At 25.2% G+C, this 21,088-nt stretch overlaps 8 protein-coding genes across 8 annotated transcripts; 6 read left to right on the forward strand and 2 right to left on the reverse strand.

Annotated features, from left to right (window-relative positions):
* Positions 1-48: 48 nt before the first annotated feature.
* LOC128955655 (choline/ethanolamine kinase-like) lies at positions 49-1,398 on the reverse strand. The gene is made up of 3 exons (XM_054301328.1): positions 958-1,398; positions 185-862; positions 49-108 (listed from the first exon to the last, which is right to left on the reverse strand). The coding sequence occupies exons 1-3, from the start codon at positions 1,387-1,389 to the stop codon at positions 49-51; spliced, it is 1,170 nt and encodes a 389-aa protein (XP_054157303.1). The 5' UTR covers positions 1,390-1,398.
* A 1,340-nt stretch (positions 1,399-2,738) lies between these two features.
* On the forward strand, positions 2,739-4,147 carry LOC128954876 (choline/ethanolamine kinase-like). Its single transcript, XM_054300481.1, has 3 exons — positions 2,739-3,204; positions 3,283-3,948; positions 4,044-4,147. The coding sequence occupies exons 1-3, from the start codon at positions 2,755-2,757 to the stop codon at positions 4,113-4,115; spliced, it is 1,188 nt and encodes a 395-aa protein (XP_054156456.1). The 5' UTR covers positions 2,739-2,754; the 3' UTR covers positions 4,116-4,147.
* Positions 4,148-4,996: 849 nt separating this feature from the next.
* LOC128955357 (choline/ethanolamine kinase-like) lies at positions 4,997-6,546 on the forward strand. Its single transcript, XM_054301022.1, has 3 exons — positions 4,997-5,513; positions 5,611-6,282; positions 6,409-6,546. The coding sequence occupies exons 1-3, from the start codon at positions 5,043-5,045 to the stop codon at positions 6,478-6,480; spliced, it is 1,215 nt and encodes a 404-aa protein (XP_054156997.1). The 5' UTR covers positions 4,997-5,042; the 3' UTR covers positions 6,481-6,546.
* A 1,226-nt stretch (positions 6,547-7,772) lies between these two features.
* On the forward strand, positions 7,773-9,416 carry LOC128955656 (choline/ethanolamine kinase-like). Its single transcript, XM_054301329.1, has 3 exons — positions 7,773-8,240; positions 8,299-8,970; positions 9,402-9,416. The coding sequence occupies exons 1-3, from the start codon at positions 7,773-7,775 to the stop codon at positions 9,414-9,416; spliced, it is 1,155 nt and encodes a 384-aa protein (XP_054157304.1).
* A 994-nt stretch (positions 9,417-10,410) lies between these two features.
* LOC128955658 (choline/ethanolamine kinase-like) lies at positions 10,411-11,782 on the forward strand. Its single transcript, XM_054301330.1, has 3 exons — positions 10,411-10,878; positions 10,943-11,614; positions 11,711-11,782. The coding sequence occupies exons 1-3, from the start codon at positions 10,411-10,413 to the stop codon at positions 11,780-11,782; spliced, it is 1,212 nt and encodes a 403-aa protein (XP_054157305.1).
* Positions 11,783-12,861: 1,079 nt separating this feature from the next.
* On the forward strand, positions 12,862-14,351 carry LOC128955659 (choline/ethanolamine kinase-like). Its single transcript, XM_054301331.1, has 3 exons — positions 12,862-13,445; positions 13,510-14,181; positions 14,280-14,351. The coding sequence occupies exons 1-3, from the start codon at positions 12,975-12,977 to the stop codon at positions 14,349-14,351; spliced, it is 1,215 nt and encodes a 404-aa protein (XP_054157306.1). The 5' UTR covers positions 12,862-12,974.
* A 913-nt stretch (positions 14,352-15,264) lies between these two features.
* LOC128955660 (uncharacterized) lies at positions 15,265-17,232 on the reverse strand. Its single transcript, XM_054301332.1, has 2 exons — positions 16,884-17,232; positions 15,265-16,121 (listed from the first exon to the last, which is right to left on the reverse strand). Exons 1-2 carry the CDS (start codon positions 17,230-17,232, stop codon positions 15,265-15,267), a joined length of 1,206 nt encoding a protein of 401 aa, XP_054157307.1.
* A 1,528-nt stretch (positions 17,233-18,760) lies between these two features.
* Positions 18,761-20,483, forward strand: LOC128955661 (choline kinase alpha-like). Its single transcript, XM_054301334.1, has 4 exons — positions 18,761-19,267; positions 19,369-20,040; positions 20,104-20,120; positions 20,474-20,483. The coding sequence occupies exons 1-4, from the start codon at positions 19,037-19,039 to the stop codon at positions 20,481-20,483; spliced, it is 930 nt and encodes a 309-aa protein (XP_054157309.1). The 5' UTR covers positions 18,761-19,036.
* Positions 20,484-21,088: the final 605 nt, after the last annotated feature.

Consider the following 21,088-nt stretch of genomic DNA (forward strand, 5'->3'; position numbering starts at 1 on the left):
AATTATTCAATACATATTACCACTTATAATAAAAAATAATCTTTAATATTATAAATCAATTGTTGTCTTTAATCGCAAATAATTTTTGTACGTACGTTCCGCTAATTGCTAAATAACAAAAAATAAAATTATTATTTAAACTATAATACTATATAAAGATTGATTAAATAATTATAATACAAACCAGAAATACTGTTTCATTTGGCATATCATCTGAATGTTCATCTATTCTCAAGCAAAACAATATCAAACATATTTTGCCAATCAATACAAATAGTTTGACTTCTTTGACCAATTGATTCATTGAATTGATAGGATTTTCTGAATAATTTATACCAAAAATTTTGATATTTTCATCGATATAATAGCCAAGTAATTGATTAATGATAGAGTCATCAATAAGATTGTGATCTACTTTAAAATCACTCCATAGTCGACCCCATTCACTAATAATTGATCCCAAATCGCTACCCCTATACCCATAACAGCCATATTCATAGTCACAAATCAGTATCTGTTCTTCACTGTTATGATTATCGTTGTCCTCCAATACCATTATATTACTACTAAGCAGATCATTGTGTGAGAAAACCATAGGACTTCCAATTTCAATGACTTTCTCTTTGAGCCAATTTATTTCATCACTGATATCGACAGTCTTAAGTGTTTCGCAATTTAATTGATCAATAAGTTGAGGAATAGACGATTGATTCATAACTTTTTGATAGTTGCCATCAATTTCATCAAAAACCCAGTGTTTCTTTATAAGCGGTACATCCATGGCATGAATTCGGGCGATCTTTCGGAACAATTCTTCAACAAGTTTTGCATTTTTTTGTTCTTCAAGTTTAAACTGTCGGTGCTATGAGTTGTTTGTAATGTTTGTAAATATATAATAAATTAAAATAATAAATTTATTACACTATGTTATGCTTTTGTCTATTTATATTGACATACGTTATGAAAAACACTGATTTCTCCGCCATTGAAAACACCTAATAATTTTGGTCCCAATTTTCTTTCCGAAACCATCATCGATATGATTATATCACTGAGTCTTTCATTGCCGTCATAGACATTACTTTTTGACCATTTGCTACCATATATACGTACGGCCACAACATTGGGAACCGTTGGGTTGGCATCTGATTCATTAATAGCACATTTATATAATTGATTGGTTACACCGCCGGTAATTCGAGTCACTTCAATGGTTTCGACTGTCTGTTTGATCCAATCACCGGCAATATAGTCCTGACATACCTGTAAACACTGTTCCTTAATATCTTCTGGTGTCTGACCTCTTATAGTTTCATGAAAATCTATATCCAAATTGTCCAAACTTTTGACATCATTACAACTATTAGATTGTTGATCATTAGACTCCATATTTTCAATTTCGTCGAAATAATATTAATTTCTTTTTTAAAAAAAAAATATTTCTAACAGTTATTGCAATAATTTTTAATATTATAATGAGTTATTTATACAGTATATTAATAAATATTTTTTATAAATATTAATAGATAGCTAATTCTTTAGATATCATTTATAGCTTATTTGAATCGAATTCATTCAAAATATATATTTTTTAATTTTTAAATAAAGAAAATTATATTATAAATTAAATTTAGTATAAGTTTTGTTAAAAACTAATAATTATCTATATATTTTGTATAACATTTATTTTCAAAATTGATTTTTATGTTTTTTTAGCTATTGTATATTTTTACAATAAGATTGTTGAATATAAATATGATAAAATATTGATATTACCACTATTTTGTTATACCTAAGTATTTATTGTATCAATGTTTAGATAATTTTTGTTGTTGTCTTTTTAATTGGTTATTTAATTAAGTATTTTTAATAATAATAAAAAAAAGTTTATTATTAACTAAGAAAATAATTTACAGCTCAATTTTTTTAATTCAAAAATAAAAAAATAACTATTATTATTTTTTAAATATATACAGTAAATAGTTTTAAAATACATCAATAGCATTTATTATTAAATTATTGTTTATTTATACTAATAAACCAATTTTTTATTTTGAAATATGTGTTTACTTTTAATTAAAAAAATTATTACTAAACCAATTGTTGTAATATAAAAGTAATTTGATAAATGTTAATTAAATTGTTTAATCAATCCTAACCAACATTAAATAATTATTGACTGTTATAAGTAATCAACCAAAATAATGATAAACTTTTAACTGAAATCAAGTGTAATTTGAAGGTTGAAGTAATCATTTCTATAAACTATGATAAGTATTACTTTATGTTTTATAAACACAATCAAACTTTTTATATAGAATTTTTTCACTTTAGATATTTGCTAATATATTGATATATTAAAATAAATTTTTAAATTTATTATTATAATGACTAAATTATTAATTACAAAATAATAATAGTTTATACTGGATATTTAAAAAAATCATAATTTTGTATATTATTTATGATTTAAATTTTGATAATAATTCACACATTGGTTATCATTAATTAAAGTGTAATTTTATCAATAAATATGTAATTTGATAATTATAAAGAATAATAGTTTTCTTTGTATTCAAAAATGTGTGACTGATATCCGTGTTTATGAATATTATAAATAATTGTCAATCATTTAATTATATTTAGTTAAATAAAACATTTATTTTTTAAAAATATTATATTATATTTTGATTATTTAATAATTACTAAAAAAAAATTCATAAATAATTTTTATTTTATTTAAATTGTCTTAAAATGAGTGAAAATGATAGAGAAACAATTGAAAATTTTGATTTCACCACGATCAAATTAGAAAGAGGACACACACCCAATGATATCAAAGATAAATGTTTCGGTTTATGCAGAGATTATTTGGCAGATATTTGGCTTAATGTGACCATCGATGACGTGGAAGTCAAAAGATTGAGCGGTGGACTCACTAATCAATTATATTATTGTGCGATCAAAAGGGATAATAATAATAATAATAATAATGAGGAGAATATTAATGATATTAATAGTAAAACCAATGTACCGATTGAAGTGGCCATACGTTTGTATGATTCAAAACATTTTAATAATCACAACAATAATGGTTATGAAAGATTGACAGATACAGTGGTTGCACTAATTGTATCACAAAATAAATTGGGACCAAAACTGTATGGAATATTTGAACAGGGACAAATACAAAAATATTATAAGGTAGCAATTTAATATATTATTTTTAATTAAAACTGTTATTTAATTATTTTTTATTTATTAAAATATATTGATTGATAGCACCGACAGTTTCGAGAACCTGAACAAAATGATCCAAATCTGGTTTGCGATTTGGCCACCAAATTGGCACAAATACACGCAATGGATGTACCAATAAAAAAGTCAGGCAATTGGGTATTTGAAACGTTTGATAATAGCTATGATGAGGCAAACAGATTGTTTGATTTGAAGTCATTATATGATGAATGCAATTGTCAGACATTTAAAGCACACGATTTGAATGATGAGATCCAATGGATAAAAGACAAGATCACAGAACTGGACTCTCCGATAGTCTTCACTCACGTAGACTTTCGCGGCTCAAACATTATGGTCACCGATGAAAACGATTTAATATTATGTGATTTTGAGTACTCCTGCTATGGTTATCGGGGCTATGATTTTGGGACCCTATTTGCCGAATGGGGTAAAAACTTTTTTGACTTTTTAAAGGCTCAAAACTTTCCCAACGATAACACTATTAAGCCATTCATTGATGTCTATATTGAAGAGATGATTCGTCTTAAGGGAAAAACATTTACTGATGACAAACGTAATACCTTTGAACACATCCTAAAAGAGATTAAATTGTTTACATTAGCCGCCAATATGTTTGTCATTACTTTGAGTATTAAATCAAATGAATCTGTATTTGTTGACCGGCCTTTTGATAAAAAACTACAATTGGTTTGTTGTCTTATTTATTAATATTTAACATTAATAAATAAATAAATAAATATATTAATTATTTAAATATATATTTTATAATTTATTTTATATAGACTGGTACTGAAATTATCTACAAAAATTATCATCAGCTCAAAAATCAATTTATTGAAAGCAATGCATTCTAAAAACAACCTAGTTATTAAATCTATTTTTTAAAAATTAATTACTTAATTAAAATTACTAAAAATTGAAATAATAAAATTTATGTATTCTTTTGTTTATCATTATTATAGATTTAATTTGTTTTAGTATTTAATAATATAATGTATTTCTAATAAAAAAAATTTTATTATTATTTTTATTATTATATAATTAATATTTTTAAGTTTTATTGTACTGTTAATCTATAGTTTATAGTCTATAAGATAATTAACAACTAATTTCACTGTTGTTACACATGAAGGTCACATCAGTTTTGTTAAGTTGTCCCCAAAGCACCAGAAATATAATGTAAACATTTAAAAACACTTTTTTAATCTTAAATATTTAATAATTGATATATTTCACACTTATTTCATAATATAACTAATGTCTATAAAATAGCAATTAAGTTTTCATTTTTTTTTAAATAAATAATAAATATAAATATTGATGATTTATTACTAATAAATTATTAGTTATTGTCAATAACTTATTGCTATCTAAATTGAAATATTTTCAATCAGTAATTATACGTTTGTAAATCCTGTTTATACATATTTTATAATAATATAGTGAATACATATTTATTTAATTCATTTGTGGTACAACTTAATTGTATTATTATTACCATAGTTTGCTGATTGACAATACATATATGTATAATAAAACTATTAAATTATTTTGACCTTCAAAATAAACTGATTATAATTTAACAACTATATCCTTGATTGGATATTAATCATAGGACTAGTTATAATAATAATAATAATACTAATAAACTATGAAATTATATAAATATAAATGTTATAGAATACACATCTAAACATTTGTAAATTCATATAAACTTTTATATTTATACAATTTAAATATATAGAAATCTATATATAATTAAAACAAACTATTAATAAGTTATGGCAACAACTTGTGACCAACCGGTGTCTACTGATGTGACAAATGGCAAAATAAGTCTTAAAAATTTGGTAAATGTTAAAGATATCAATGAAGTAGACTTCGATAAACTAGAGCTGTTAAGGGGTGAAACACCCGATGATATCAGAGATCAATGTCTTAAACTATGTCAACAGTATTTGGCCGGCAATTGGTTGCAACAGTCAACCGATACTATTAAAGTAGTGCGAGTGTCGGGTGGTATGACTAATCAACTATACTATTGTGGAATTGTCGACAAATCTGATGATAACCAAGAAGTTCCACAACAAGTGGCGGTTAGACTGTATGGACCAAAATATTTCAATAATAAAGACTGTGACGGAAATGAAAGACTCACTGATGTAGTCATAGCACTAATGGTCTCACAAAACAAATTGGGTCCTAAAATATACGGAATTTTTGATGGCGGACAAATACAGGCGTTTTATAAGGTATTATAGAAATTATTATATTAATTTAATTTATATTAAATAAAAACAAACAATAAATTGCAATATAAGTAAAATTATATAATTTTTATATTTAAAGCACCGACAGTTTAAAGTTGAAGAACAGAAAGATCCGAAATTAGTGACCGAATTATTTCAAAAGTTAGCCCGAGTTCATGGTTTAAATGTGCCCATCAAAAAGTGTCACTGGTCATTGAAGGAAATGGATAGATTTTATAATAATTTCATTAATAAAACTGATTTAAAGTGTTTGGTCGATAAATTTGATGTATTTATTGAAAATGATTTCAAAACAGAGATTGATTGGCTCAAAGGTTTGATTGAAAAGACTAACAGTCCGCTAGTGTTTACACACAATGACTTCCGAAGCAGTAATATAATGGTTTTGGAGGACAAAAATGTTGAGTCCGGGGAACAGATAGTATTGTGTGACTTTGAATATTCAAGTTATGGCTATCGGGGACAGGATTTCGCTATTATTTTGACTGAATGGGGACGTACTATGAATGACATGAAAAAACCGATGACTTTACCCGACGACTCAACTTTGCGATCAATATTTGATATTTATATTAAAGAAACGGAAAGATTGTTCGGTAAAGACTATTGCGAAGCAAATCGTTTTACTTCGGATGTGATCATCAAAGAGGCGAAAATATTTGCATTATATATGCAGATATGGTTTGTAGTCTTTATGTTAGGCAATGAGGAAGAATCCTCTGAATTATTTTCAAATAAAGATTTTATTTTAGTAAGTAATTGATAAAAAATAATGTAATATTAATATTACTCAATATTAATCATTTAATTTAAATTGATTGATATATTTTAAATAACAAAACAATTATTAATTTTATTACTTTTTCTAATTTAACAGCAATTTTCGGAGATTGGATACAAAAATTATTTTCATCTGAAACAACAATTAAAAGACCAAAATCTATTTTAATGATAATTTTTTAAATAATTTTACAAATTTTATTTTATTTTATTTACATTGTATAGCATCTACAGTACAGTGAATAAGTGTTATCATTATATTAATAACTTGTTATTAAATGTTTGATACACATTATACAATATAACAAATTTTACTAATATTATGAATCCAAATTTACACAAAAAAAAAATGATTAAAATAAATTTATATGATAGTTACTTTTTTAATTAATTGATACTAGATAATCTTTTATACAATTTATATGTTTTATAAAAAATATAGTGTATTTATTACTATAAATATTAATAATCTGTAGAATTAATAAAATGTATTAAAAATATTTTAAATAAGAAATTATATGTATAAATTAAATGTAAAATTATATTCAATTAAATCAAATTTATTTAGATATTAAATGTCTTAGTTTATTATTAAAACATAACTTTATTATGTTTAATATTATTTAATGATATTTTAGTTGAATGCCTACAGTTTGTTTAGGTAATACTAATACTAAATGCACCACAAATACGATGAAACATTATTAGTCAATAATCAAATATTTCATTACAATCATCGACACAATCAACTAATAGACTAGTGATTAAACACTGCACTTAAAGCACCACAAAAAACAATACTATTAAATAATAAATAGCAATAAAGTCGCTTATCTTATATATACTATACTTGTATTATTATTGATATAATATTTTATAATAATTATTATTAAATAAATACAATTAAATACATTAGTTTTCATCACTATCTGAAACATATTGATTATTATAAATACAATTAATTTTTTTTTAAAAAAATAATTCATAATATTTTTGATTCTTTATATCTTAATATAAGAATTAAGAAAATTTTTCAGTAGTTTAAGGATTAGTACTATTCTTGATAATGAGTTTATAAGTGGTTTCAGACTAAAAGCCATAATTGTTGAAATATATTAATTTAAAATTCAATTAATAATTTTGACTTTCTTTTAAGTTTATGATAAACAACATAACTTATACGTTATTTATACGTCAAATTAGTATTACATACTATCTATTACATAGTATTATAAGTTTTTAAGTTTACGTCCAATAAAACAATATCACCAATGCAATATTATAATAAAATTTTATTTAATAACCTTTATATTATTATCATCATATGAATTTTAGCATTATAATTTGTTTTATAGCTCTATATATATATATATTTGTAATTCTCCAATATAAATTACTCGAAGTTGTTATTTTTTTTTTTTAAAAATATAAGTTTATAATTTTAATTTTAAAATTATAAATATGACTACTAATAATAATGAACTGCCGGTGTCTAATGAAAACGATAAAATAAGTATAAAAGATTTGACTAATTGTGAAGACATTAGTCAAATAGATTTGGATAAGTTAGAGCTGTTAAGGGGTGATACACCCGATGACATCAAAGATCAATGTCTTAAACTATGTCAACAATATTTGGCCGGCAATTGGTTGCAACAGACCGTCGATACTATTAAAATAGAGAGAGTGTCGGGCGGTATGACTAACCAACTATACTATTGTGGAATTGTTGACAAATCTGATGATAAACAAGAAGTTCCACAACAAGTGGCGGTTAGACTGTATGGACCAAAATATTTCAATAATAAAGACTGTGACGGAAATGAAAGACTCACTGATGTAGTCATAGCACTGATGGTCTCACAAAACAAATTGGGTCCTAAAATATACGGTATCTTTGATTGCGGACAAATACAGGCGTTTTATAAGGTATGAGTGTGTTGTCATTAAATTAATTTGTTTTAAAATAATTTGTTATCAATAACAGCACCGATCGTTCAAAATTAATGAACAAAAAGATCCAAAACTGGTGACAGAATTGTTTGAGAAGTTAGCTCGAGTTCACGCCATGGATGTGCCCATCAAGAAGACTCATTGGTCTCTGAAAGAAGTGGAAAGATTTTACGATAATTTTACCAAAAAGACTGATTTAGTCGATTTGATTAATAAAATTGATATTTTTAATAAACATAATTTGAAAGAAGAAATTAATTGGATTAAAGTTTTGATTGAAAAGACAAACAGTCCGCTAGTGTTTACACACAACGACTTCCGAAGCAATAATATAATGGTTTTGGAGGACAATAATTGCCAGTCCGGGGAACAGATTGTTTTGTGTGACTTTGAATACTCCAGTTATGGCTATCGGGGACAGGATTTCGGTCTTATTATGTCTGAATGGGACCGTAATCTGAATGATATGAAGAAACCGATGACTTTTCCCAATGACTCTATTCTGCGGTCAATATTTGATATCTATATCAAAGAAACGGAAAGATTGTTTGGCAAAGAGTATTGCGAAGCAAAACGAGTTACAATTGATGTGATCATCAAAGAGGCAAAAGTTTTTACATTATATATGCAATTATTTTCGACAGTTTTTATTTTAGGTAATGATTCACAAATGGATGATATTTTCATGAATCACAACACTATAGCGGTATGTATTGCAATGTATTTGAATATAAAATTAGTATATTATTAATTAGTAAAAGTAAAAACTTTCTAAATTATCATTGATTTTATGTATTACAGAAATTTGGTCATATAATATTCAATAACTATTTTCATCTAAAGGAACAATTGAAAAAACAAAATATTTTTTAATGATTTTTTTTAAATATTATAATATTAAAGAATATTTAATTATTTTTTACACATTATGATTTAATTAAAATTTGGTGGTTATATTTATGTGTAAATAAATATTAAATGTGAATTTCTGGTATTATCTTATATTTTACTATGAATTGCCTCAACGTAAATTCAAATGATATAATGTGCACATTGTAATAGTATATTATTTTTTTCTACATTTACTGATATTACTAATAGTTAAGGTAATCATTGTTTTAACTATTATATTGGCAGGGGTTTGGTATCTAGGCTAATTAGGAGAGAGGTCAGTGGTATATTTTTAGAATCCTTATTTAGTATAGTTTAAAGATATAATAGTGTCAATGGCCGCAAATCAAAGGTTTAGGAAGTACCTGGGGTCAAAGGGTAATTTAATGCAGTGTACTGTACTATACTGTACTGCACTATACTGTCTGTACTATACTGTACTGTACTGTACTATATTGAACTATTAGGTTAGGTTAGGTTAGGTTAGGTTAGGTTAGGTTAGGTTAGGTTAGGTTAGGTTAGGTTAGGTTAGGTTAGGTTAGGTTAGGTTAGGTTAGGTTAGGTTAGGTTAGGTTAGGTTAGGTTAGGTTAGGTTAGGTTAGGTTAGGTTAGGTTAGGTTAGGTTAGGTTAGGTTAGGTTAGGTTAGGTTAGGTTAGGTTAGGTTAGGTTAGGTTAGGTTAGGTTAGGTTAGGTTAGGTTAGGTTAGGTTAGGTTAGGTTAGGTTAGGTTAGGTTAGGTTAGGTTAGGTTAGGTTAGGTTAGGTTAGGTTAGGTTAGGTTAGGTTAGGTTAGGTTAGGTTAGGTTAGGTTAGGTTAGGTTAGGTTAGGTTAGGTTAGGTTAGGTTAGGTTAGGTTAGGTTAGGTTAGGTTAGGTTAGGTTAGGTTAGGTTAGGTTAGGTTGTTAGGTAATACGCTGAACACTAATACATTGAATATATTATTAAACTTTGACCCCCTATAACTTTTTGACCTTTCAATTCCGGCCATTGATATTTTGGATATAGACTCACTACCCCCATAGCTTTCTAACCCACCCTCCCTTTCCCCATTTTTCCTTCCCCTACATTCCCAACCCTCGCCATTATATTTTATGACCTTGGAGAGTCATTGATTTTTATTTAATCATATTACCAAGTTATATATGGCTATTAATATTTATGTAATACTTTATAATATACAGTGTATATTAAATTATACCAGTAAGCCTCATGATTTTGTAAAAATTTTAGCATAAATAAAAAGTTTTATTAAAATTATGGCTAATATTAGTGAAGCAAATGTTTCTAATAAAACACAAAATAATAAAATTACTAATAATACGAGTGATTGTAAAGACATCAATGAAATAGACTTCGAGAAGATAGAGCTAATAAATGGTGAGACACCACATGATATCAAACACAGATGTCTTAAACTATGTCAACAATATTTGGCCGGAAATTGGTTGCAACAGACAGTCGACACAATTAAAGTAAAGAGATTGACGGGTGGTTTGACTAATCAACTATATTATTGTGGTATTGATAAACAATCCGATGATCTACAAGAAACTCCTAATGAAGTGGCGATTAGACTGTATGGACCAAAAGATATACTTATTAGCGATTCTGAAGAAAATGAAAGGCTTTCTGAAGTAGTGGTATCACTGATGGTCTCACAAAACAAATTGGGGCCAAAAATATACGGTATCTTTGATGGCGGACAAATACAGGCCTTTTATAAGGTATTGTATAATATTATTAATATTTTATTTTCTTTTATAACTTAATATGTTTTAATATTAAAAGCAACGACCGTTTAAAGTCAATGAACAAAATGATACAAAACTGGTGACAGAATTGTTTGAGAAGTTAGCTCGAGTTCACGCCATGGATGTGCCCATCAAGAAGTCTGAATGGTTTCTGAAAGCATTGGACACATTTTACGACAATTGTACCAAAAAGACTGATTTATTCGCTTTGCTTAATAAATCAGATATTTTTTCTAAATATAATTTAAAAATAGAAATCAATTGGATTAGAGATATCATTGAAAAGACAGACAGTCCTCTAGTCTTCACACATAACGACTTCCGAACCAATAATATAATGGTTTTGGAGAACAGTATTCCCGAAACCGGTCAACAACTAGTGTTGTGTGACTTTGAATTATCCAGTTATGGCTATCGGGGACAGGATTTCGGTTCAATAATCTCAGAATGGGGTCGAACTCCAAATGATTTTAAGAAACCGCAGTCTTTTCCCGACGACTCAACTTTGCGGTCAATATTTGATATCTATATCAAAGAAACGGAAAGATTGTTTGGCAAAGAGTATTGCGAACAAAAACGAGTAACAATTGATGTGATTATCAAAGAGACAAAGGTTTATATGTTATACTATAAACTGTTTGCAATCGTTTACTTTATGGGAACCGATTCACAGGCGGCTTACTTTGCTATGAATAATACAGCAATAGTGGTATGATATTAACATTTATTGATAATAATAATTATTAATTATTATTTATTAAAAAATTAACTTTAATTTATTTTTATTTATTTTTTAATATTATAGCAAAGAGTCGAAATTGCATACAATAATTATTTTCGTCTTAAGAAACAATTTATTCAACAATATTTTGTTTAATAAATGAATTGTAAAATACAGTATTAAAGATTGTTATTTAATTAATTTTTGTATAATTATTTATAAAATTTTATTTACAAGTAATTATATTTATTAACATAATTATAATATTTTGTTAATACAGTATTATTTAAAAAATTATTTGAATATAGATCTTAGTTTTATTAGTATTAAAATACTGTATTTATGAATATATTAATAGTTAGATTATTATTAAATAGTTTATTTTTTAATATTAATTTTGTGCTTATATTTATAATTAAAAAATAAAATAATTTTATGTCTACCGACTATCGATCCATAGATATAATGTTGGTTATCAACCAATAGAGGATGTGGTGTAAAAAGGTTAAAGTATGGGAAAGTATTTAAATACACATAAAGATAGAAAAATGATTGCACTGTAATTGCTTAATAAAATTGAAATAAAAATTTTATAGTTGCCAACAAAAATTTTGAAAAATAAGAAAATATTTTTGCTTTTTATGTTAATTGTTTTAATTGTTTTGTTGATTTTAACACAATTTTATAATATTTAACACTTATTTATTATTTTATATTTTTAAAGTAAATCAAGCAACATTTTATCTTATTTATATATTATTTTTTTAATGTTTTTTTGGATACTCTAAATATAATATGAGTTGGTCACTCTAATTTTCTAGAACTATACTTGTAATCCATGAATTAGATAAATAGTTAAACAAACGTTAAATATATTTACAAAGTTTACAATAGTTTGTTTTAGTTCAACCAAAACAAACTAAATATATTTATATACAATAAATTATGTTCATAAATATGTTTACAGGTGTTTAAGAAATTTTTTTAGTGATTAATTTACTGTACGTTAAAAATAACTATTTATATAAACTACACGCTGTATATATTTTACACAATAATTTATGTACATAACAAGCATACAGGTATAACTTATATTAGTGTATTGACTATATTAGTGATTTGAATTATCCAATGATAACAATGTTAGGATAATTTTTAAAATATTGTTATTAAGTAATATAATATTTGATGGCCTTGGTAATGTCATTGAATTTTATTTAATCATATTTATCAAGTTATATACTGTATTAAAATTTATGTAATACAATACATATCTATAGTATAATATAATTTATAATATAAGCCTAACGTTTATGTATTAAAAAATAAAATAAAATAACTAATAATAATGGATAATAATAGTGAAGCAAATGTTTCTAATGAAACACAAAATAATAAAATTATTAATAATACGAGTGATTGTAAAGACATCAATGAAATAGACTTCGAGAAGATAGAGCTAATAAATGGTGAGACACCACATGATATCAAACACAGATGTCTTAAACTATGTCAACAATATTTGGCCGGAAATTGGTTGCAACAGACAGTCGACACAATTAAAGTAAAGAGATTGACGGGTGGTTTGACTAATCAACTATACTATTGTGGTATTGATAAACAATCTACAGATGATCTACAAGAAACACCTAATGAAGTGGCCATTAGATTGAATCCATCAAAAGACACACTTATTAGCGATTCTGATAAAAATAAATGGCTTTCTGAAGTAGTGGTATCACTGATGGTCTCACAAAACAAATTGGGACCAAAAATATACGGTATCTTTGATTGCGGACAAATACAGGCGTTTTATAAGGTATTGTATTATTAATATAATTAATTAATTAATTATAGATTATTATATGTTTTATCATTAAAAGCAACGACCGTTTAAAGTCAATGAACAAAACGATCCAAAACTGGTTACAGAATTGTTTGAGAAGTTAGCTCGAGTTCATGCCATGGATGTGCCCATCAAGAAGTCTGAATGGTTTTTGAATGAATTGTACAAATTCTATGATAAATCTACCAAAAAGACTGAGTTATTTGCTTTACTTAATAAATCAGATATTTTTGCTAAAAATAATTTAAAAGACGAAATCAATTGGATTAGAGATATCATTCAAAAGTCTGACAGTCCTCTAGTCTTCACACATAACGACTTCCGAAGTAATAATATAATGGTTTTGGAGAACAGTATTCCCGAAACCGGTCAACAAATAGTATTGTGTGACTTTGATTCATCCGGTTATGGCTATCGGGGACAGGATTTCGGTGCAATAATGTCTGAATGGGGTCGCACTCCAAATGATGTCAAAAAACCGCATTACTTTCCCGACGATTCTATTTTGCGGTCAATATTTGATATCTATGTCAAAGAAACGGAAAGATTGTTTGGCAAAGAGTATTGCGAAGCAAAACGAGTAACAATTGATGAGATTATCAAAGAGACAAAAGTTTATATGTTATACTATAGACTGTTTGTTGTTGTCTACTATATGGGAACCGATTCAAAAGCAGCTTTTTTTGCTATGACTAACACAGTAATGGTGGTATGTTTATAACTGTCATATTTTGAAAATGATAATTATTTAATTACTATTTATTATAAAATTAAATTAAATTTATTTTTAATTTTTTTCTGTTATAGCAAAGAGTCGAAATTGCATACAATAATTATTTTCGTTTTAAGGAACAATTTATTCAACAATATTTAGTTTAATAAATTAATTGTATGATAATATAGATTACAGATATTAGATATACATTTTATATTTTACACAATAATTTATGTCTATTGTTATTATATTTTTTAAAAATAAATAATATATCTGTATATTTTAATATAAGAAATTAAATTACGATAATTTTTAAAATGAACAAAATTTCTGTTGATATTATATATAGAATAATAATTTTTTCATTTAATTTTATATTTCAAACGGCAAACACACGGCTCTGACAAGAATTTAAAAATAAATTTTAATCATCTATTATAACAAAGAGTATGTTAACAAAAATTATTTCAAACATATTATTTTATAGCTTAATCAACATTACTTGATTGATGATAAAATTTATTAACAATTATCACTTTTTGTGATATTTAATTTTTTATATATCTTGCAAATTTAAAAATACTATATACAGCATAATTGATGTCTAAACTATAGATTATATAAAAATTTAATTTAAAACAAATAATATTATAGTTTTTTTATTAGTTATTCATTAAAATTAAAATATTTTTCACCGATTATTATATGTTTAGAAAACATGTTTATATATATTTAGACAAAATTTAGTTTATTCTAAATACTGTTAATTACTGTATATAAGTATTTCACTTTTAACTTCTTGAAAGAGTAATTAAAATTTAAAAAAATATTTAAATTCAAAATTGATTGACAAATAACTCGAAAAAAATAAATCTAATTAATTAATTAATTTTTGTTTTTGTAGTTAACTGTAAATTTTGTTTATGAAAAAATAATTTTTATTTTTTAAAAATTTATTTAATTATAGTCTAATTTTTAAATAGCTCAACTAATAATAAAAATAATAATATATTTAATAATAATTATTTAATTTTATTTATATAATACTTAATTAGATTCAATAACTAAAAAAAACTATTACTTGTTAGTAAACGATTCAATCGGATAAATGCTTTCATTACTTGTTTGCATATCAATGGTTGTCAATCGTGTTTGATTTGGACTTCTATTATCAGTGTCCTCTAGACTATCCCCATGCGGTAGATAGACATTAATCTTTCTAGACAACTGTCCAAATTTATCATTCAACTGATTTAAACGGAAAGTTATATTATCAATGAGTTTTTCCGTACGAATCTCATCACTGATAATCCTAATTGTATGGTATTTCAAACAGATGGTCATATCGTTGCCTCCGACACCAGTGTTGTTTGGGTGACCGTATGTACCGATTTCGGCACCGCAATCGGTACAGTAGTGTTTCGGGCGATGCTCGCAAACCACTTGATGTTCATCCAGTATATAGTCAATTGTGCCCAATTGACCACAACCTCGATGACTAAACACACATTTTACATGTAATCCCAGCAATAATTTAGCGACAATTGGCGGTAATGTCTGGACATACGGTTCGGACAACTTTTCCATACATTTAGGACAATTCACTCCTATCTCTACTTTCTTATCCTCTTTGACCTCTTCCTCCTCTGCCGTCGAGTTTTGTTTGACTTTAGGACTATCATCCGTACTAATTGATTGTCGGCTACTATTGTTGCTACCAAGCGCTAGCACTACCGGTTCCCAGCACTGGTAGCATATCTTTGAACCGCAACAGTAGGCCATAAACACGCCATCCGATGGTCTTACCAAATGGTCGCACTTGTGGCACAATATTAGTGACAGCGTATTGGTGTCAATGGTGTCCGAAATATTAGATTTATGTAATCTTTTAATAGTTTGTATCGATAACATTGTTGACGAGGAGGAAGTCATTACTAAATTTATAATTAATTATATGATATGTGATATTATTATTATTAGATAATGAAACAAAAAATAAGACTAAATTATATCAGATTTATATCATTAACAAAAAAATCAATCAAATCGTTAATACTATTATATATAAAATAATTAAAAATAATTATAACTTACAGAATAATGAAACAAAAAAAATAAATTCAATTAATTATAAGCAAATAATAATTTAGTCAAACGTTATGTTGTATAATGACTTATGAGTGACTTTTATGACTAGTAAATAACATTATTTTTTTGTTACATTAGTAATGAGTTTTTAATAATTTTTTTAAAAATTAGAAATTTTTAGAAAATTCTAGATATAATTTTTCAACAATAAACTATATGTATATATAAAATAAATTTATTTTAACATTTATTATATATATATTATACTTTTATTAAAATTAGTATCAGTATCAGTTTATTAAAATTGATTTTTTTTGTTGTTGAAATATTTAAATAATTAGTAGAATTTTTTTATATATAAAATAAAATATAGGCTTAAATCTATATTATAGACAGCCAGCAAATAAGTATTGTTTTTTATGCAGTTATACATATATAAAATGTTAGTTTTATTATTTAATTATTATTTAGTTAGGTTAGTTTGGGGTGAGTGTGAGGTTAGGAAGTGGTTGGGTGGGAGGGGGTGGGTTTGGAGCTAATAATTTTCTACTGGCTGTCTATAATATAGATTTGTTCCAAAATATAATATTAACTTAATTTTTATATACCATTAAATTGTTGTCGTTTTTGTTGTTGTAGTTTAATTTGGTGTTTGTTGAGCACAGTTAGCATATTAGTTATGGCCAATGATGGTTTGCGTAACTGTTGGACAGTTAGCGGCCGTCTATCCAATGGACACCTACTTAGATGTCCAATACTAGTACTACTACTACTACTACAGGCACCGCCGGTATTGTTAAGCCATTGTTCAATACAATGGCGACAATACAGTCGGCGACAGCACTGAGTAACTACCGGTTCGGTGACCACTGCCAGACATATACCGCATGTCAGGTCATTAATCAAGTCGGCTATCGGTAGTGTATTATTATTGTTGACCATTGATGACGACGACATTTAGTGGTCAACGAAAACAAAAAAAATATATATAAAAATATTGTCTAATTTCTTATAAAATAATTTATATCAAAATTTTTTTATTAAACAATAATTTTTTTTATACTTAAATAAGTTTTTATAGAAATTTTTGTTTGTTTGTCAGTAATTTTCAACTATATATTTATAAACTATTTATATACAGGTATTTTGTAATAATATAATTTTTATTTTATATGTGTATCAATACATTATTATTATTATTGGTCTATAAATTTCTAAAAGTAATATTTCAATTGGTTAACGAAAAAATGTTTAAAATTATGGATTAAAATATTGATTAGATATTTATAATTAAAATAAAAAAAGATTAAAATATTATAATAATAATATACAGTATAATACATTTATATATTATAGTATATACACTGTATATTATACAGTATTAATATATTGCTATTTTTAAATTTTATCTAGTTTATTTATATTATAATATTATAAATTATTAAATTCCTGGTTATAAATACTTAAAATAAGATAATACTTTATAGTACAGTATCATTGTTTTAGTTTGTTTTTATTATTAATAAAATATTAGTTTTCAAAACTCAATAACATAAGTAAACTATTGATATAAATCCCGGAAAAAAATTATATTAAATAAATAATTTAAAACTTATTAATTTATTTTTACTATCATTAAAATAGATTATTACAATTGAATTTAATTAATTAGGCGTCGTTCACATATTACGTTCGCACTTTTTAAGAAATCTAGACCCCTCCCTCCCCTATGTTCGCAATTGTTCGCATGTAGTCATTTAAAAAAATTACGTTTGTTTGTCTCTAACCGTTACCCCACTCCCACCCAACCACTTCCTAAACTCACACTCACCCCAAACTAACCTAACTAATTAATAATTAAGTAATAAAACTAACATTTTATATATGAATAACTGCATAAAAACAATACTTTTTTAATAAAAATTAATTTTAATTATCTATTATAACAAAGAGTATGTTAACAAAAATTATTTCAAACATATTATTTTATAGCTTAATCAACATTACTTGATTGATGATAAAATTTATTAACAATTATAACTTATTGTGATATTTATTTTTTTTATGTATTTTGCAAATTAAAAAATACTATATACAGCATAATTGATGTTTAAACTATAGATTATATAAAAATTTAAAACAACAATATTATAGTTTTTTTATTAGTTTTTTATTCAAATTAAAATATTTTTCACCGATAATTATATGTTTAGAAAACATGTTTATATATATATATAGACAAAATTTAGTTTATTCTAAATATTGTAAATAAAAAAATATTTTAATTTTTACAAAACTATTGTATTCTAATTTGATAATTAACTCATAAAAATTACAATAATTTTGTCCTTCAAAATAAACTGATTATCAAAATAGTTGACTATATAATTACGTAGTAATTAAATGATAAAAATGCAAAAAATAGTTAAATTACTGTATATAAGTATTTCACTTTTAACTTCTATTCATTTGAATTATATTGTATACAAGTATTTAATAATTTACACTTCAAAACAATCATTAATAAGTTATGGCATCAAATTGCGACCAACAGGTGTCTAATAATGACAAAATAAGTCTTAAAGATTTGATAAATGCTAAGGATATTAATGAAATAGATTTCGATAAAATAGATTTTTTAAGGTGAGATACACCCCATGACATCAAAGATCAATGTCTTAAACTATGTCAACAGTATTTGGCCGGCAATTGGTTGCAACAGTCAACCGATACTATTAAAGTAGTGCGAGTGTCGGGTGGTATGACTAACCAACTATACTATTGTGGAATTGTTAACAAATCTGATGATAAACAAGAAGTTCCACAACAAGTGGCGGTTAGACTGTATGGACCAAAATATTTCAATAATAAAGACTGTGACGGAAATGAAAGACTCACTGATGTAGTCATAGCACTGATGGTCTCACAAAACAAATTGGGGCCTAAAATATACGGTATCTTTGATGGCGGACAAATACAGGCGTTTTATAAGGTATTATAGAAATTATTATATTAATTTAATTTATATTAGAAAAACAAATAAATATTTAATTAAAATTGTTAGAAAAATAATTATATTTATTAAAATCATAGCACAAACAGTTTAAAGTTGATGAGCAAAAAGATCCGAAATTAGTGACCGAATTATTTCAAAAGTTAGCCCGAGTTCATGCTTTAGATGTGCCCATCAAAAAGTGTCACTGGTCATTGAAGGAAATGCATAGATTTTATTATAATTTCATTAATAAAACTGAGTTAAAATGTTTGGTCGATAAACTTGAGGTATTCATTGAAAATGATTTGAAAGTAGAGATGGATTGGATCAGAGGTGTGGTTGAAAAGACTAACAGTCCGCTAGTGTTTACACACAATGACTTCCGAAGCAGTAATATAATGGTTTTGGAGGACAAAAATGTTGAATCCGGGGAACAGATAGTATTGTGTGACTTTGAATATTCAAGTTATGGCTATCGGGGACAGGATTTCGGTATTATTATATCTGAATGGGGACGTACTATGAATGATATAAAGAAACCGTTGACTTTACCCAATGACTCTACTTTAAGACAAATATTTGATATCTATATCAAAGAAACGGAGAGATTGATAGGCAAAGAGTATTGCGAAGCAAATCGTTTTACTTTGGATGTGATCATCAAAGAGGCGAAAGTATTTGCATTATATATGCAAATATGGTTTATTGTCTTCACATTAGGCAATGAAGACCAATCACAAGAGTTATTTACAAACAATGATTTTATTTTAGTAAGTTTTTGTTATTATATTTCTAAATATTTATTTTGTTTGTATTTTTTTCATTTTCAACAGCAATTTTCTGATATGGCGTACAAAAATTATTTTCATCTAAAACAACAATTTAAAAATGAAAATTTATTTTAATCATATATACTGTATATTTGTTTATTGAATTACCAAATTACTGTACTCTAAATTAATGTTGTATTTTGTCTTATAATCGCATTATTTTATAGCTTTATTTTATACTTAAAATATTTTTAGATACTATATAAGTTATTTAATGTAAAATACGTTAAATGCTTACACATAATATAAATTAAATAATTATTTTTTCTAAAAACTATTTAAATTATTGGACTTTAATTGGAAATCAATTTAATATTTTATAATATATATTTTTTTAGTTCTACGATTATTTTGTATATTGTAATTGTTTTAGTCTACCTTAATGTGTATATAATATAATTAATATTCATATTAATTATAAAATAAGTTTGAAAATGATTATTTAGTTACAATACTAATCAGTGTTGGCAGAGACAAAATGTTTGTAAAATAAAAAGCATTTATAATCATTATAAAACATTATGTTTATCATTATGATTCTTGATGTTTATTTTTATCATTTATTTAAGACATTATCAATACATAAAATAATTAAATAAAGTCTACTAACTAAACAAAATAATATAATTCTATTATCAATAAAGAAATAAAATATTTCATATGTATTTTGCAATTATTTATTTATATATTTGTATTATAAATATTAATAATTAACCTAAATGTACTTTATGAACATTATTTTAATTAATTTTATAAATTATTTTTTTTATAAACAATTATTTTACTGTACATATATATAATTATAATTTTATTTTTAAATTATAGTTGTTAAATTTTGTCATTTTGTGAAAGTAAATAATATAAATAATTCGTTTATACTATTAATATAATCTATGATATTATATTTATTATATTAAACATAAGTAATTTTTTTAATATATTAGTATATATAATAAATAGCATCAAATTGACCTTGATTTTAGACAGA

This window comes from Oppia nitens, unplaced genomic scaffold (genome assembly GCF_028296485.1).
Source record: "Oppia nitens isolate AA-2021 unplaced genomic scaffold, nextdenovo-longstitch-racon4-pilon3 scaffold2_pilon_pilon_pilon, whole genome shotgun sequence".
NCBI lineage: Eukaryota > Metazoa > Arthropoda > Arachnida > Sarcoptiformes > Oppiidae > Oppia > Oppia nitens.

Excerpts from the sequence above, each read along its gene's own strand:
- LOC128955659 (XM_054301331.1), top strand. The coding sequence starts at position 12,975 with ATGGATAATAATAGTGAAGCAAATGTTTCTAATGAAACACAAAATAAT. Across the intron at positions 13,446-13,509 it reads AAATACAGGCGTTTTATAAG|CAACGACCGTTTAAAGTCAA; the intron begins GTATTGTATTAT and ends TATCATTAAAAG. Across the intron at positions 14,182-14,279 it reads TGACTAACACAGTAATGGTG|CAAAGAGTCGAAATTGCATA; the intron begins GTATGTTTATAA and ends TTTCTGTTATAG.
- LOC128955660 (XM_054301332.1), bottom strand. The coding sequence starts at position 17,232 with ATGTCGTCGTCATCAATGGTCAACAATAATAATACACTACCGATAGCC. Across the intron at positions 16,122-16,883 it reads AAAACGACAACAATTTAATG|TAATGACTTCCTCCTCGTCA; the intron begins GTATATAAAAAT and ends TTATAAATTTAG.
- LOC128955655 (XM_054301328.1), bottom strand. The coding sequence starts at position 1,389 with ATGGAGTCTAATGATCAACAATCTAATAGTTGTAATGATGTCAAAAGT. Across the intron at positions 863-957 it reads AAATCAGTGTTTTTCATAAC|CACCGACAGTTTAAACTTGA; the intron begins GTATGTCAATAT and ends AACAACTCATAG. Across the intron at positions 109-184 it reads CAAATGAAACAGTATTTCTG|CAATTAGCGGAACGTACGTA; the intron begins GTTTGTATTATA and ends TTTGTTATTTAG.
- LOC128955357 (XM_054301022.1), top strand. The coding sequence starts at position 5,043 with ATGGCAACAACTTGTGACCAACCGGTGTCTACTGATGTGACAAATGGC. Across the intron at positions 5,514-5,610 it reads AAATACAGGCGTTTTATAAG|CACCGACAGTTTAAAGTTGA; the intron begins GTATTATAGAAA and ends TTATATTTAAAG. Across the intron at positions 6,283-6,408 it reads CAAATAAAGATTTTATTTTA|CAATTTTCGGAGATTGGATA; the intron begins GTAAGTAATTGA and ends CTAATTTAACAG.
- LOC128954876 (XM_054300481.1), top strand. The coding sequence starts at position 2,755 with ATGAGTGAAAATGATAGAGAAACAATTGAAAATTTTGATTTCACCACG. Across the intron at positions 3,205-3,282 it reads AAATACAAAAATATTATAAG|CACCGACAGTTTCGAGAACC; the intron begins GTAGCAATTTAA and ends ATTGATTGATAG. Across the intron at positions 3,949-4,043 it reads TTGATAAAAAACTACAATTG|ACTGGTACTGAAATTATCTA; the intron begins GTTTGTTGTCTT and ends TATTTTATATAG.
- LOC128955658 (XM_054301330.1), top strand. The coding sequence starts at position 10,411 with ATGGCTAATATTAGTGAAGCAAATGTTTCTAATAAAACACAAAATAAT. Across the intron at positions 10,879-10,942 it reads AAATACAGGCCTTTTATAAG|CAACGACCGTTTAAAGTCAA; the intron begins GTATTGTATAAT and ends TAATATTAAAAG. Across the intron at positions 11,615-11,710 it reads TGAATAATACAGCAATAGTG|CAAAGAGTCGAAATTGCATA; the intron begins GTATGATATTAA and ends TTAATATTATAG.
- LOC128955656 (XM_054301329.1), top strand. The coding sequence starts at position 7,773 with ATGACTACTAATAATAATGAACTGCCGGTGTCTAATGAAAACGATAAA. Across the intron at positions 8,241-8,298 it reads AAATACAGGCGTTTTATAAG|CACCGATCGTTCAAAATTAA; the intron begins GTATGAGTGTGT and ends TATCAATAACAG.
- LOC128955661 (XM_054301334.1), top strand. The coding sequence starts at position 19,037 with ATGACTAACCAACTATACTATTGTGGAATTGTTAACAAATCTGATGAT. Across the intron at positions 19,268-19,368 it reads AAATACAGGCGTTTTATAAG|CACAAACAGTTTAAAGTTGA; the intron begins GTATTATAGAAA and ends TTAAAATCATAG.